We start from the raw sequence: 15187 nt of genomic DNA, 5'->3' as shown, positions 1-15187 counted from the left end.
TACATTATCATATATAGGTGGGAGAGAAACTGCCATTCTTTGTTTTAGTCTGCAGGCTGCTGTGGCCAATGGACTTCAGTGGAGTAAACATATGTTTACTGTTGTTCTTCATTAGAAGCATTTTTAAATAATTATGAAATTTTTTCTCACACATTTTAGAAATTTAGAAAATATAGTGAAAGGAAGATTTTTGTTTTTAAAAGCCCATGAGATTGGGGTATAACTCAGTGGTAGAGCATTTGAGTGAAAGGCTCTGGGTTTAATTCCCAATACCACCTCCAAAAAAAAAAAAAAAAAAAAAAAGAAAAGGAAAAAAATTATTCTGGAGGCTCTATCATGTTCAGGTTCAAATTTTGGTTTCCAACACCAGGAAAAACAAAAACAAAAACAAAAAACTCATATTGCTGCCACTTGGAGTGAATCACTTTCATGTTAGTATGTATTTGATATTTTTATGCATTTTTGTGTAGGTTAGGTCATACTGAATGTAATGTTTCCTTTTTGCTCATTTACCATTGTCATCATTTTATAGTGTTATGAGTTCTTCATAAATATAATAATGCCTTATTAGTATTGTTGTTATGTTACTTTCTTTGGCATAATTATTTCCATGTTGTTTGATTTTTTGGTCAATTGCTGTGTACATAGCCTTTCCATATAGGATTATATAGAAGCTGGGTCTGCATGCTTTAAGAAAATGTGATGCTAGTAAATAGTCATTCCTTCACTAATTTGTACAGAAGGATATTTATTTAGTGCCGATTGTGACAAAACTTTTAGGACATTTAATTCAAAAAGGAAAGAGAAGTAAATTGGCAACATTAGTACAGTTTAATAAGTTTATTTCACAGGTAAGTTTTGTTTGCTATGGCATCACTCAGCTAGGGAAGGAGTGAGGAAGTAGGAAGTTTTCTTGAATGAAATATGCCTGAATGCACTCTGAAGAGGAGGTAATGTTTGGTCCAGTGAGGAACTGAGGAGAGCTGCCAGATACGGAAACAGCATATTCAAAGGTTCAGCATCATGAGAAACATGAGAACTGTAAATAGTTTATTAGAGACTGAAGTAGTGGACAGGGTTTAGATCATGAAAAGACTTGTTTACCAACTGAAGAGTTGGACTTTTATTGATGACAATAGGTAGTCATTGATGAGCATCTATATTATCAGCTCTTTGCTTGATTTAGGCGAATTTATCTGAATTTGTCAGAAGCAATATGGCTTTTCTACTACCTATTTCAAGAGTGGTCTAAATGCCCTATGCAAAAATTCTTTAAAGAAGTATACAATTAGAGATGGCATGGTACTGTGGGGTGAGCATAGTCTTTGGAATTCGAATAAGACTTCATTAAAATCCAGGCGTAGGATTGAGAGTTAGGACAAAGGATGGGGTGATGAATCAGAGAAGAAAGAAGGGGCTCAGTAGCACTTCACTGTTTAGCCTGTTTAGTTCTAAATAGTTGCTTTGCAGTGATTGGCTCTAAGTGAAGGTATACTGTCCTCTGAGGTATTAAAAGCGTACCTGGGCACATTAAGAGTTACAAAGGAGTTCACGGCCCATAATCCTAGCCCTTGGTGCAATAAATCATTGGGTTAGATGATTAAAAGTATGTTGGACACCTTAAGACTTTACTCATGGCTATACATGGCCCTTGCCTCTGTCCTTAAACCCCAAGAGCATATGACAAGGCTAAGCCATTATTGTCACTTGGCTCACTTTGCAGGTTGCAGAGTGCCTGACAAGAATGATGACTTCCACAAAGCAAAGATGGGCAAATTCCTAGGATTTCAAGCCACACCGAGGGTTTCCAGGGGGTTCACAATTTTATTAATCTTTACTAGATTGCTCTACTTGCTCTTTGTGGTGAGCCAAGCATGCACCCTAGAAGGGGAATGGGTGAATACTGCAAGAACTTGCCTCCACAAATAGCCTTTATAATCTTATTTCCTTGTAGAATGTTTAGACTTTACTTTTTATTTTCACTTTTATTTATTTTACTCATAGAATGCTCTAGACCTAATTTTTAAGTTCTTTGACTCTTCAGTTCCAACTTTCACATTTACTTCCATGTCTTGATTCTGTCTTCTTACAAATACAGGATATATAACTTAACTGAATCCAAGCTGAGCAAATTTAAAGTGGGTATTTTTTTTTTTGCATGGTTTGTGAAAGTGAGAGACTTTTACTTTCTAAAAAATTTCCCACTACATGGTCTCTTTCTTAACTATATGTGTTCATCACATAAACCTTGGGTGAGATGTTTAGGTTTTGAGGGTTCTAAGCCAGCCAGTAAAGTCATGAAATCAACCACTGTGTCAATATTGTGCTTCTGGGTAGTTGTGTCCTTCAACACACATAAAACACTCAACCAGCTAAAAGAGATGAGTTCAGAGATGTTGGCTCGGAGGAAAAGAAGAATCACATTGAGGTCATTGATGGGGCATCCCAGCATCTTTCTACTGAGGAGATCAAAAGCAGGGAGCATCTCATAGATGGATAGGAGTCGTTTGTCCCACCGACATAGCCGTGTGAGGTTGTATATTATCAGTGGAACCAATAGGGTGTATATTGCTGCACTGGAGAGGCTTACAATCTGGAAAACAGACAGGGAGGTCAACCTGCATGTGATCAGATCAGGAACATGGGTTTCATCATGTAGCAACTCTGTCTTGATGGAGCAGCTGAATTGTTTTTGGAAGAAGACATCCAGATGGAAGTGACCAAGGTACAAGTAAGTGGCTGAGGTGAAGAGGAGCAAGAGGGAGTTCCTCAGAAGATAGGTTGCCACTAGTGAATGTGAGCGCTGCTTGCATGCCAGGTACCGCTCTAGCAAGGGAAATTCAAAGTATCGTTCTTTCCGTGCCCTGTGCAGGGGAAGAAAGGAGGCAAGGTTAGGAAGTGCCATTCAGAACTACACCACAACAATCATGTAGGAAAGTCAACAGATCTATGTATCCAACATGACATTCTTGGTATACATGAACATCTGCCTTCCCCAAGCATAACAAACATGCTAAAAAGTCTTTGTTGAGAACTCTGGTGTTGAGGAACAGGTAAGTCAGTTTCTATGAAGAAGCTTAGTGTATGACTTGTGGGGAATGGGATGGTAAGACATGCATATAAGAAATAAAATGAACATTTGATTTGTTGTTAAGTTGATGGATTCAACCTATAATAGTTGTGAATGTTAGCAGATGGAGTCATAGTGTGGGTTGGAGTGTTCAAAACCTTTATAGAGAATATTGGCTTAAAGCTGGGCTTTAAAAACGTGGGGAGGAACTTTTTTTGAGAGAATTTAGTATATGCATAAACATGAGACAATATGATTTCAGATCTTGGCTCAACTATCCTCTTAGTGGGGCCCACACTGGCTGCTGTATTTAAAATGGTACTACTCTTTATCCCTCAGTTTTTCAGGCCTCCTTCCCCTTTGTTAATTTCTATTTTCTTTACACAACTCATCATCTCCTAATGTACATTTTACTTATGTGTTCTTCTTATTGTTGTCTTTTCCCTCAAGAGAATGTAAGTCCCATGTGGATAGGTATAGCTTTGTTGCCCCCACCTCCTGTCCCCAAACATGAATGTACCTGAAGCAACCAGCATAGTGCCTGGTACTCAGATAGATAACCAACTAAATAAATTGATTTCTTCATAGGAAAAGAGGAGACTGCTTGGATAGAGTGGAAGGTTTCTGACATTTGTTATAGTTTGAATATATCTTATCCAAAATTCTTGGGACCAGAAGTGTTTCAGATTTTGGAATTTTTTTTATTTTTGAATATTTGCATTATTCACAATAGCCAAAACATAGAAGCAACCCATGTATCCGTCTACGGATAACTGGATAAAGTAAATGTCCTATGCATACAATGGATATTGTTGGAAAAATATTTGTGAGAATTTGTATGGTTTTGGTAGGCATGGGGAACCTAATTGAGGTTTCTGAGCAGGAAAATAGTATACAGAAGTGGTATTTTAAGAGGTTAATCCTCATGGCTCAGTGTGTTCATCTGCAAACTAGACATAGAGTCCTTTATCTTCTATCTTTACAGGGATTATAGTTCATGAGATGATGGATTGAGTGCTTTGTTCTCTTGAGAAGGATGGCATATACCATAATTTAAAGATTACTATGCATGGATATCATTTTAATGCTCAATGAAGACCTTCTGAAAAAGGTGGAAGAGACAACTCACTTCTCCAGCTCATCCCAGAAGACATGAGGGTCAGAGCTCTTTTGCCGAATCTTCAACATGTGCTGCACTAGGCGGATGGAGCGATTGTAGGATTTGTCCAGTTCACTGATGATGAACAGCAGATCTGAGCTGAGGGCTGGCACAGCTGCATACTGCCATAGCAGCACTGGCAGGTACATGATCACTGCCAGGGCCAGTAAGGAGTAGGGGAGGGCCTGCAAGGCAAGAGTAGATTGAGAAGGAAGCCCAGGGTGTTGGGCCTTAAATGACAGCTCTGAGTGAGGGGCTCACCTCTTCCCAGTTGCTGCCTCAGAAGGGAAGTCATTGTGGGGAGTGGGCTACTTAAGGTTCTCTTCCACTGTGGAAGGCCCTGTAGAGAAGGGGCATGTTCTCCAGATCTAAGGTCTGTGTTTTCCTGATCTGTCGTCTGTCTAGGGCCATAGGAGAAGAAAAAGAGCAAGAGTGAAAGAGAAGGAGGTGGGGGGTGTGCAGAGAGATAACTCCTTAAATGTATAGGCTGAGTAGCCTGAGATGCTGACCAAGAGCAGTTCTGACATCCCATTTCTTCCATGTAGCCCTCCCTGAGTTCTCTGATGCATCCTGGTCTTTTCTTGGCAATGCCAAAGTACACAAGCCTTGCATCCCCAGCTACATTATTGGCTACCTGAGATGAGGGACAGAGATGGGTTGAATTGTGTTTGCTTCTCACCCCACCCCAAGTATGTGGAAGTCTTAATCCTTAGTATCTGAGAATGAAGTTAAATATGGTCCAAATAACTAATTATATTACTTAATTTAAAATGAGGTTATATGAAATAGGGTGGGCTTTTAATCCATGATGACTCATGTCCTAAACACACATGTACCCATTCACATGCACACACGTGTCCACATGTGCCATGTAAAGGGTATAGACATGCAAACATGAAAAACACAAGGGTGATGTGTCTGCACACTAAAGAGAAAAGCCTGGAAGATCTGTCCCTTGCAGTCCTCAGAGGAATTAACCCTGCTGTTAACCTTGATATTGAACTTCTGGCTTCTGGAACTGTGAGATGATACATTTTGGTTGTTTAAGACACCCAGTTTGTGGTGCGTTCTTATGGAGGCCCTGGAAAACTAATTTAGGGGCTTTTCACATCACCCCACTATTTTGCTCTTAATAATACAGTCTCTACTTGTAAAGGCTTTTTAATGCTACATTTCTGCTAGGCACTTAATGTGCATTATTTCATTTGATTTTTACAGGGACACTATTGGGTAGGTATGATTAGTGTCCCTGTTTTACAGATAAATTAACTGAAACATGGAATGGTTAATACCTGTAAAGGATTACACATCCAATATGTGGGGACAGCTGGACCTGAGTGATTTGGGAGCTTATTCCTTTAATAAATACTTGACCTATAGCTTTTTCTAAACCAGAGATGCTTTGTTCTTTTAGAGAGTTTGAAGAAAAGAGGAGGGAACATATTTGATTGCTTCTGGGTAGGGAGAAAAGCATGTGTGTGTGTGTGTGTGTTTTGAACTAAAAAAGATAGGATAAGTGAACTAGGCCACAAGTGAAAATTAGAATCTTTTCACTCTTGTTGAAGAAATAACGGGCAAATTATTTGTATGATAAACGCTTTACTCCTACAGAGTGCTTCTGTAGGTTTGAGGTGGAGCCAGAGATTCTGGGTTTAGAGAGCAAGCTGGTGATCAGGCATTTTGACCCTTTCCTAATGTGTGAATCTCCTCTGTGAGCTCTTAAACTTGTAACCATCTAGGTCCTGCCTGGTCTGCCAGTGACATAGGCCTGATGGACTCTTTCCATGAAGTTTCTGGTTTTATCTGGGTCCTAGAACTATGGTATTTTGAGGCCTTATGAATGATCATCCCTAGAAAATGCCACAAGTGACTTCTGATCAAACATAGTGAGTTGAACAGACATATTACCACTATTGCCTTATAAAACTCCACTAGGATGACAATAAAGGCTGAAAAGGACATAATCTTCTAAGGACAGGGAGAACAGGAGAAGAGATAGAGCAAAAAAAGTTGAAAGCTAGGAGAGCAGCTGCCTGATAGAAGATATTGGGGTGTGGGGGTGGTGAGGAGTTGAGGCAGAGACAAGCAAGCTATTTGCACCTCAGAACCAGAAATCCTCAGGAATCAGTAATATGGAGGACCTCAGAAACAGGAAAACAGGCTGAAAACAGGAAAACTGTAATGTGATGCATTGAAGCAATCACCTCCTCACATTCCCCTGTCCCCCACAGAGGCTTGAGATTTATTCTCTGGAGAGCTGAAACTAGATTAAGCTGTACTTCAGTTCACTGAGGTCAGGGAAACCATCATGAGATGAGGACTGGCTGAATGAATACTGAATGGTGAGACTCAAGCTGAGTCCCAGAGGGCTGGCAGCCAAGCTTAATACAAACTGCACCCTACCCCTCCTCACATATGAAGGATTGAATGATCCTCTCAGAGAAAACTGACCAGTTCAAGAGAAACAACTATAGATACTGATACTTGAGGTTTTCCCCAGTGAAATAGACCAAAGGGATCACCTTCAACTAAGGCTGTCTGTTGACAAGCCTTACAGGCACAAAACTTCCAGTGAAAGGAAACTGGGCAACCATAGATCAGTAGGCATTTGAGGAACATGTAAATCATGAACGTCAGCATCCCAAATGAATGAGGTAGAGGTCAGGGAAGGAGGTGAGAGGGAGTACCATGAAGCTGGCCTGATAGTTTCTGTCTGCTTTACCTTGTGGGGCCAGAGAGATTTTATCTTGTATTCGCCAGCCTCATTTTGTTCATGGTGAACCAGTGAGTCCCAACAGGAACTATCCACATATGCAGCCTGCCGGACACTGAAGTTACTGGGAGAGAAGCAGCTGATTGGAGACCCTGGAACAGGAATACAGCTTTGACACAGCTCTGAGTTGGTGTGAACCTAAGGGTCCATTATCTATGTCATCTGTGTGTTACTTCCATGGCTGCCAATTTCTGTGTCTAGCAGGTACTGTCTTCTTCCCGTGTCTCAGTTTTCTGAGCTTGGCACTGCTTTGTCATGGGAGATCAGGGCAGAATGGGATAGCATCCCCTGTTTGGCCTATGGTACCAATGTGCTGACTTGGTTCTTTTAGGTCTGGCAGTCCTTTATTCTCAGAATGCCCTTGGACTACCACACAGGCAGCTAGCCTGCACTGCTACAGTTTGACAGTGACATCTCCTTCCTGAGAGAGCTGATTTTTTTTATTCTAAAATGTAGACCATTAATTGCCTGGACTTTTGAGCCCAACTCTAGAGAAAGGGTTGTTATTCCAGAAATGGAGGGAACGGGGCATAAAGGAGAATGATGGAGGGAGGTGAATTCAACTGTGATATACTATAAGAACTCTTGTAAATATCACAATTACCCCCAGTAAAACAATAATACGATAATAGAAAAGAAAAAAAATAAAGAGAAAGTGTAGGCAAGTAGTCCTGGAAGGAAAGCAGGCTTAGATGAGTCTGTGGCTTTTCTGTTTTCTCATCAGTCTCTGGAAAGAGGCAGAGCTTGGAAGTAATAGCTTTCCCCTTGAAGATGAAGAGACAATGGGAGGTTGGACACCTCATTGGGAAACATAGTAAGCTAATGGGTACAGCCAGAAAAGAAAGCCACAAGTCTCAGATCTTAGGAAGTACACATTCAATAGACATAGTGACCTTCCGAGTTAATCCAGCACCAAAAGCACTGCGTACATGTGGGTATTAAGGTCTATGTTGTGGCTGGAGTTTGTGGAGAAGAAGCAGTGTTTTTTTTTTTTTTTTTTTAACACTTCTGAATAAGGTTCTATTAGAGACTTAATGTATGTTCTTAAATCAGTAACCCTGGAGGTGGGGGTGGGAAGAGGGCTCAGGGAAAATAAGAGATTCGTTCACAGTATGGACAGGTCTGGAAAAGATTATGGAGTCTCAAACTCTTATCTATATAAAAGCCAAAATAAAAGTTTAATTATTGAAACAACAAAATATGTGAATATTGAAATTTCAACTAATTATTTTTTATTCTAAAAATTCAGAGGTGACTTTTAAAACAATTTGGTGCTTCTGCTTTGCTGGTGCCCTAAATTCATGCATGATTTCCCCCCTTGGGTAATCCAACCCAGCGCAAAACCATGAAACCTAGTCAATGTAGGAGTGATCTCATTTTAGAGGTCATGCAAAGAGTGAAGTGGGGTCTCTCACTGGGTTTCTGAAGCAACTTACCAGAGGAGAATTCCTGGGCAAATGCCAGGGACATCAGCAACAAGGGGAAACCCACAGCAACGAACTTGACTATCTGGTCCAGGGGCAGTTCCAGGCGAAGTCCTTTGAGGCGGGAGCCCCTCCGGTCAGGCAGCAGGGCATCAGAGAGCATATACTCTGCCGCTGTGTGTGCAAGTGACATGTTGCTGCTGAGCTTGGGAGCACAGAGTTGGTAGGGGATGTCCTGAGGTGGTGGAGTGTGGAGATGACAGCTTCAGGCAGCTGAATATGAGCAGATAGCACTGAGCCCCAGCCTCGTGGATGTCTGTGCTAGGAGAAGGCGATGGTTCTGTAAATAACTGCCCAGGCCCTGAGCCAGGCACTCCGGTAATTAGAGGAGGCGTAGCCTTAGTGATCCTTGCTGGAGGAGGGTCGGGCTTCATATGTGGCTGGTGCCAGGCTGTTCTCTCTGGATGGTCTCTGAGCAGATGTAGTCCTGTGGCTTTATGTTGCCCTCTCATTAATAAAGTATTTTCAGTGGGGTGGTAAAGAGAAGGAGGACTGTGGTGTCAGGTTCCCCATGTAATTGGTGTGGAATTTGGGTAGGGTTGCTTAAATGTGTTGAAGGTCCTCATTTTGTGGTTTGGGGTGGGAATGGAGCCCCCAGGACTCAGCTAGAATTGCTGTTCCTATAAAGTAGTCTTTGTCCCACTGATGAGTTTTGATTTGGGCTCAGGCTCTTTCCCAGAAACTACTCTGTATTTGATGTTAAATTTCCTTCCCTGACTCTGGTCTCTTCCAGAACATTTCAACCACGTATTTACAATTTCTTTGTAGTCTTCTAGAAAGTTGGAGTATACATGGTGGTATTGAGTGGTGGAAAGAGTACGACCTTTGAGATTTGGAGTGAAGATTTCTCCTTTGGAGTTGTGCAGTGCTCAGCTTTTAATTGCATGATTTCAGGCAAGTCACTTTGTCTCAGTTTTCTCATTTATCAAGTGGTAGTATGTTAGAATCTTATAAAATTGTGGTGATTGATTAAGAGTATCATATGTGAAGGTGTTTTGTAGACCATAAAGTGTGTAAGGCAAGTCCAATACTTTGGATAAGTACCCCCCAAAGGCTCATGTGTTAAAGATTTGTCTGTGGCTCTGTTGGGAGGTGGTGGAACATTTAAGAGGTAGGGCCTAGTGAAAGGAGGTTAGGTCACTGGGGGTATGCCTTTGAAGGGGATATTGGTACCTACCACCCCTTCCTGTCTCTCTTTTGCTTCCTGACTGCCATAAAGTGAACAGTTTTTTTTCCCCATGTCTGTCCACCATGAAGTACTGTGCTGCCACAGGACCAAAGCAGCAGAGCCAAGTAACTATGGACAGGAACTGCTGAAACCATGAGCTAAATAAATCTTTCTTCCTTCTTTTTCAAGTGCTGGGAATCAAATCCAGGACCTTGGGCATGCTAGACAGACACTGTACCACTGGACTATACCCTTAGAGCAACCTTTCTTCCTTTTATGTTGATTATCTCAGGTATTTTTTTGTCACAGTGACAAAAAGCTGACTAACACAGCAAGTGTCAGCTCAGTCCAATTTGGTGAGATTGGATGAGAGAATAGAGCACACTTGTCTGTAGTATTGCCCTTAAACTTTGAAATAAAGATCTTTAATTTGCCTTCATTCTATACCCTTTTGTGTCCTTCCTATGAGGCAGGAAGTCCATGAGCTAAGGGGATGCGCCCATCCTGTGCCTGTGTAGAACCTGTGTACTATCTCAACTGTTCTTCTAGCAACCCTTTGTAATTTCTGCCCAGATGGCCTGAGCCTATTTCTAGGACCTATGCTGGCCTTTTCTTCAGGTGCATCCTCTCCAGGGAAGATTGTGCTACTGATACATGCTCTCAGATCTAAGGAATGGCTGGATGTGAAGTATTGGATGAAATTTAAAAGTTTTGGTATATGCGTATGTGGAATTGTGAAGCTCTGTTTTGGGATGTGGGACTTAGCTGGGTTGGGAAGACATAGGGATTGGGTCAGGGGCCTGGGATAGTGTGGAGATTCCAAATTTGAACCTGGCATTTCTGATAATTAGGAAGAGTGTATGTGTGTGTGTGTATGTGTGTGTGTGTGTGTGTGTGTGTATTTGAAGGTAGGCAGACAGAACATTTTATTTAACAATTTGTTAGCTTGTTTTAAATCTTTTAATTTTTTAGATATATTGTTTGTGAGGCTCTATTTGAACTTCTGTGCCCACAAATTTTTGGGCTGGGCCTGTGTCTCTCTTCATCCCGCAGAATAGAGGCCAACTCTGGTTCAGAGCTTCTCTGTGTGTGCTTACTGGAGTGATCCAGGCATGGGAACAGCAGAAGGGATCCTTTATCTCTATTCTGCTTTACCCTCTCTACACTCTCATTTTTCTATCAACTATGTGGGATTTTTTTCTAAGTTTTTATTGTTGGTTTGCATGCATATGTATTCTTTTGCTCTATAAAAATACTTACATATTTTTTGAAGTATAATATGCATACATAGTATAATATACATAAGTGTAAATTTTTATCTTATTAAGAAAGAGAACATTATTCATACCCCAGAAACCACCTCTGTGCTTCTTAGATTTTTATTTATTTATTTAATTTTAATTTTTATTTTATTCATATGTGCATACAATGTTTGGGTCATTTCTCCCCCCTTTCCTCCATACCCTCCCTTAACCCCTATCCCCTCCCTCTCCCCCCATATCCCCTTGCTGCCCAACAGAAACTATTTTGCCCTTATCTCTAATTTTGTTGAAGAGAGAGTATAAGCAATAATAGGAAGGACCAAGGGTTTTTGCTAGTTGAGATAAGGATAGCTATACAGGGAATTGACTTGCATTGATTTCCTGTACAAAACTTCTAAGTTAATTCTTCTTGAACTAACCTTTTCTCTAGTTCCTGGTCCCCCTCTCCTATTGGCCTCAGTTGCCCCAAAGTATCTGCTTTAGTTTCTTTGCATTGAGGGCAACAAATGCTATCTAGTTTCTTAGGTGTCTTACCTATCCTCATACCGCCCTTGTGGGCTCTCGCCTCATTATGTGATCAAAGTCCAATCCCTTTGTTGTGTTTGCCCTTGATCTAATGTCCACATATGAGGGAGAACATACGATTTTTGGTCTTTTGGGCCAGGCTAACCTCACTCAGAATGATGTTCTCCAATTCCATCCATTTACCAGCGAATGATAACATTTCGTTTTTCTTCATGGCTGCATAAAATTCCATTGTGTATAGATACCACATTTTCTTAATCCATTCGTCAGTGCTGGGGCATCTTGGCTGTTTCCATAACTTGGCTATTGTGAATAGTGCAATAAACATGGGTGTGCAGGTGCCACTGGTGTAACCTGTGTCACAGTCTTTTGGGTATATCCCCAAGAGTGGTATTGCTGGATCAAATGGTAGATCAATGTTTAGCTTTTTAAGTAGTGTCCAAACTTTTTTCCAGAGTGGTTGTACTAGTTTACATTCCCACCAACAGTGTAAGAGGGCTCCTTTTTTCCCACATCCTCGCCAACACTTGTTGGTGGTGGTATTGCTAATGATGGCTATTCTAACAGGGGTGAGGTGGAATCTTAGTGTGGTTTTAATTTGCATTTCCTTTATTGCTAGAGATGGTGAGCATTTTTTCATGTGTTTTTTGGCCATTTGAATTTCTTCTTTTGAGAAAGTTCTGTTTAGTTCACTTGCCCATTTCTTTATTGGTTCATTAGTTTTGGAAGAATTTAGTTTTTTAAGTTCCCTATATATTCTGGTTATCAGTCCTTTGTCTGATTTGTAGCTGGAAAATATTTTCTCCCACTATGTGGGTGTTCTCTTCAGTTTAGAGACCATTTCTTTTTTTGAGCAGAAGCTTTTTAGTTTTATGAAGTCCCATTTATCTATGCTATCTCTTAGTTGCTGTGCTGCTGGGGTTCCATTGAGAAAGTTCTTACCTATACCTACTAACTCCAGAGTATTTCCTACTCTTTTCTGTGTCAACTTTAGAGTTTGTGGTCTGATATTAAGATCTTTGTATCTGAATATCTGTTTTCTTCATTTCCCTCAGATTCCTGTACTAATTTTTTGCTGTGGGGAAACTGGTTTCTCTGTTTTTTTTGTCTTCCTGTCATTGCCCTTGGTGTTGTTATTGTCCCTGTACTGTGTGCAATTAAGTATTTTCTAGCTTGTAATAATAACAATGGTGATATTTAGAATGGAATGGTGAGAGGAGAGGTAAAGCAAAGAAGTTAAAGAAAGAGGGAAAAACAATTAAACAAACAAAAAAAACCAAAACAAACAATCAAAAAATGTTTCAAAGATATAAACAGGGAGAGATAGTGTACTAATAAACAATAAGCTGAACAGGCATTAGAGAGACAGAGAGAGGATTGAGAAAAGAAAATCTCCAAGTTCAAATGCAATAAAATTTCAGTCTTGATAATTTTGGTGTTAGTCCCTCAGCCTCCAATCCTGGAGATGGTGTCTCAGAAGTACTTCTGTTGTTGTCTCATCAAAGGGGAAATAATCCAAAAAAACAAAAACAAAACAGAAGGAAAAAAAAAAAACAACACAAAGTGTCCCAAGTTCAAATGCAATACAGTTTCAGTAACTTTTTCAGCCTGCAGGTATAGTTCGGTTGTTGTCTCATCAAAGGTAGGGAGAAATAAAAAGAGTCTGGAGACAGTTCTGTGAATGTCTATCTGAGGCTGTGGCTCACCTGCCCACTGCTGTCAGCCTGCTGTTGCTGGAGTCTTTATTTATGCAGGTCTCAGGGGTGAGCTTAACACTCACCTGGCCCCGCAGGCTTTGATTACTCAGAGTTCTCCTGGGCGTGATGCCACTGCTACAAGCTTTCCCCTTTCCAAGCACACTGGGGGAGGTGACACTGCACCCGCTTTATCAGGCCAGCATATTTATTTATAGTTCACATGGGAAGTGGGTCTTCCCCCCTCTCCTGTGGAGTTTTCCTCCCACTGCCACTTTTACAAGCTTTCCCGCTCCTGGTTGCTGGGCATGTGCCGTTGCTCCTGCTTTCTCTGGCCAGTTTGTTTATTTACAATTCTGTGAGGGATTGCCCCTTCCCCCTCTTCGGCATTCAGAGTGCCCCACCCTCTTTACTACATGTCTTTTTGTTGTTATTGCTTATTATCAATTTTTTTTCTTTTTTCCCTGGGTGTGGGTCAGTCAGTCCAGGGGGCTATGCTGATTTGGCCCAGGGTTGTCTGTGGGAGTACCGTGTACCACTTAGCTCACCTTGTGGTCTGCGTCTTCCCAAGCTGTCTGGATTCTGGCATCTGGCAGTGCGTGAGCCCTTCTGGTTTCTCCATTTAACGTGAGGTGGAGATGCTATGCGTGGGCTAGGGGTGTGGAGGAGTCAAAGTTTTGCCTCATCTTGGTGTTTTTTCCTGTAAGGTGTATCTCCAGCATCTCTCCAAGATTTTACTTTAGGAGGCACACTTTCTGCTTCCTTCCTCTAGCTGCCATCTTGGAATCCTCTCCTCTGTGCTTCTTTTGAATAACTATCATTTCCCAAAAGGTAGTTGTTATTGTAACTTTTAATAGCATATATTATCTTGCAAATTAATATATTATACAAATGGGATCATCTGCATGTACTTTTTTATATGGACTTCTTTTGCTGTACATTGTATTTATCCATTTTCTTTAAAATATTTTTGGAATTCATCCATTCTCTTGGATTTATCAGACATTTATCCCATGTTATTTTATAGACCTATAGCACTTTGCTTATTTGTTCACCAATTGATGGACATTTGGGTTTATAGGTACTGGCTATTATAAAATAATGTTGCTGTGCATGTTCTAATATGTATTATATGTTGAAAATGTGCAGGGACTTAATTTGGGTATACACTGAGGATAGAAATTTCTGGGTCATAAACCATTCATATGTTCATCTTTATACTTTTTCAATTGATTATATCAATTTATACTTCCACCAATAGCTTATGAGAATCTTGGTTGCTCCACATCTTTGCCATTACTTTTTTCCAATTAAACTCATTTAAAGGCCATTTTGGGATGTGTGTAGAAGCAGTACACTACAGAATCTCTTTGTTGACTAATGAAGTTGGCTACTTTGGCTAGTTGAATCTCTTATTTCATGCAGTGTATGTGTAAGTCTTTTGCCTATTTTTCTGTTGGCTTGTCTATCTTTTGCTTATTGATTTGTAGGAATCCTTTAAAAATACTGGAGATAAGACCATTTCTAGAAATGTGCTTTATTTGTATCTTTTCCCACTCAATTGGTTTTTTTATTTCTTTTTTTTTGATGACTTGACATTCTAGTTTTAATTTAGTCAATATGTTATTTTCTTTTTTGTTTATAGATAGTGCTTTTCGTATTCTGTTTAAGAAGCCTTTAGTTATTCCAATATCGTAAATACTTTTTTTCATAAGTGTTCTCAAAGATATTTTTGCTTTGTATTTCTCATTTGGACCTACAGTCCATCTAGAATTTTTATAAGTTAATTATCTCAGGTATTTGTTATCATAATAGAAAGTTGACCACAGCCTTCTTCCTTTTCATGTCTAGCAATTCTGCATTACATGCTGACATTATGTATAAAAGCCATAAGAGGGGCTAGAGCCATAGCTCAAGTGGTAGAGTGCTTGCCTAGCAATCACAAGGTCCTGAGTTCAAACTCCAGTACCACCAAAATAAAAATGCTTTAATAAAAAAATCCTTAAGAGCCATCCGTGCTCTAGATAATGCTCTTTTACCAAAGATGATTTT

At 40.3% G+C, this 15187-nt stretch overlaps 1 protein-coding gene across 1 annotated transcript; it reads right to left on the bottom strand.

Annotated features, from left to right (window-relative positions):
• Window positions 1–2025: 2025 nt before the first annotated feature.
• Panx3 (pannexin 3) lies at window positions 2026–8688 on the bottom strand. Its single transcript, XM_020157803.2, has 4 exons — window positions 8439–8688; window positions 6952–7094; window positions 4200–4414; window positions 2026–2864 (listed from the first exon to the last, which is right to left on the bottom strand). Exons 1-4 carry the CDS (start codon window positions 8617–8619, stop codon window positions 2225–2227), a joined length of 1179 nt encoding a protein of 392 aa, XP_020013392.1. The 5' UTR covers window positions 8620–8688; the 3' UTR covers window positions 2026–2224.
• Window positions 8689–15187: the final 6499 nt, after the last annotated feature.

Source organism: Castor canadensis, chromosome 2, assembly GCF_047511655.1.
Source record: "Castor canadensis chromosome 2, mCasCan1.hap1v2, whole genome shotgun sequence".
NCBI classification, from domain to species: Eukaryota; Metazoa; Chordata; class Mammalia; order Rodentia; family Castoridae; genus Castor; species Castor canadensis.
This window is presented reverse-complemented; position numbering and strand designations above follow the sequence as displayed.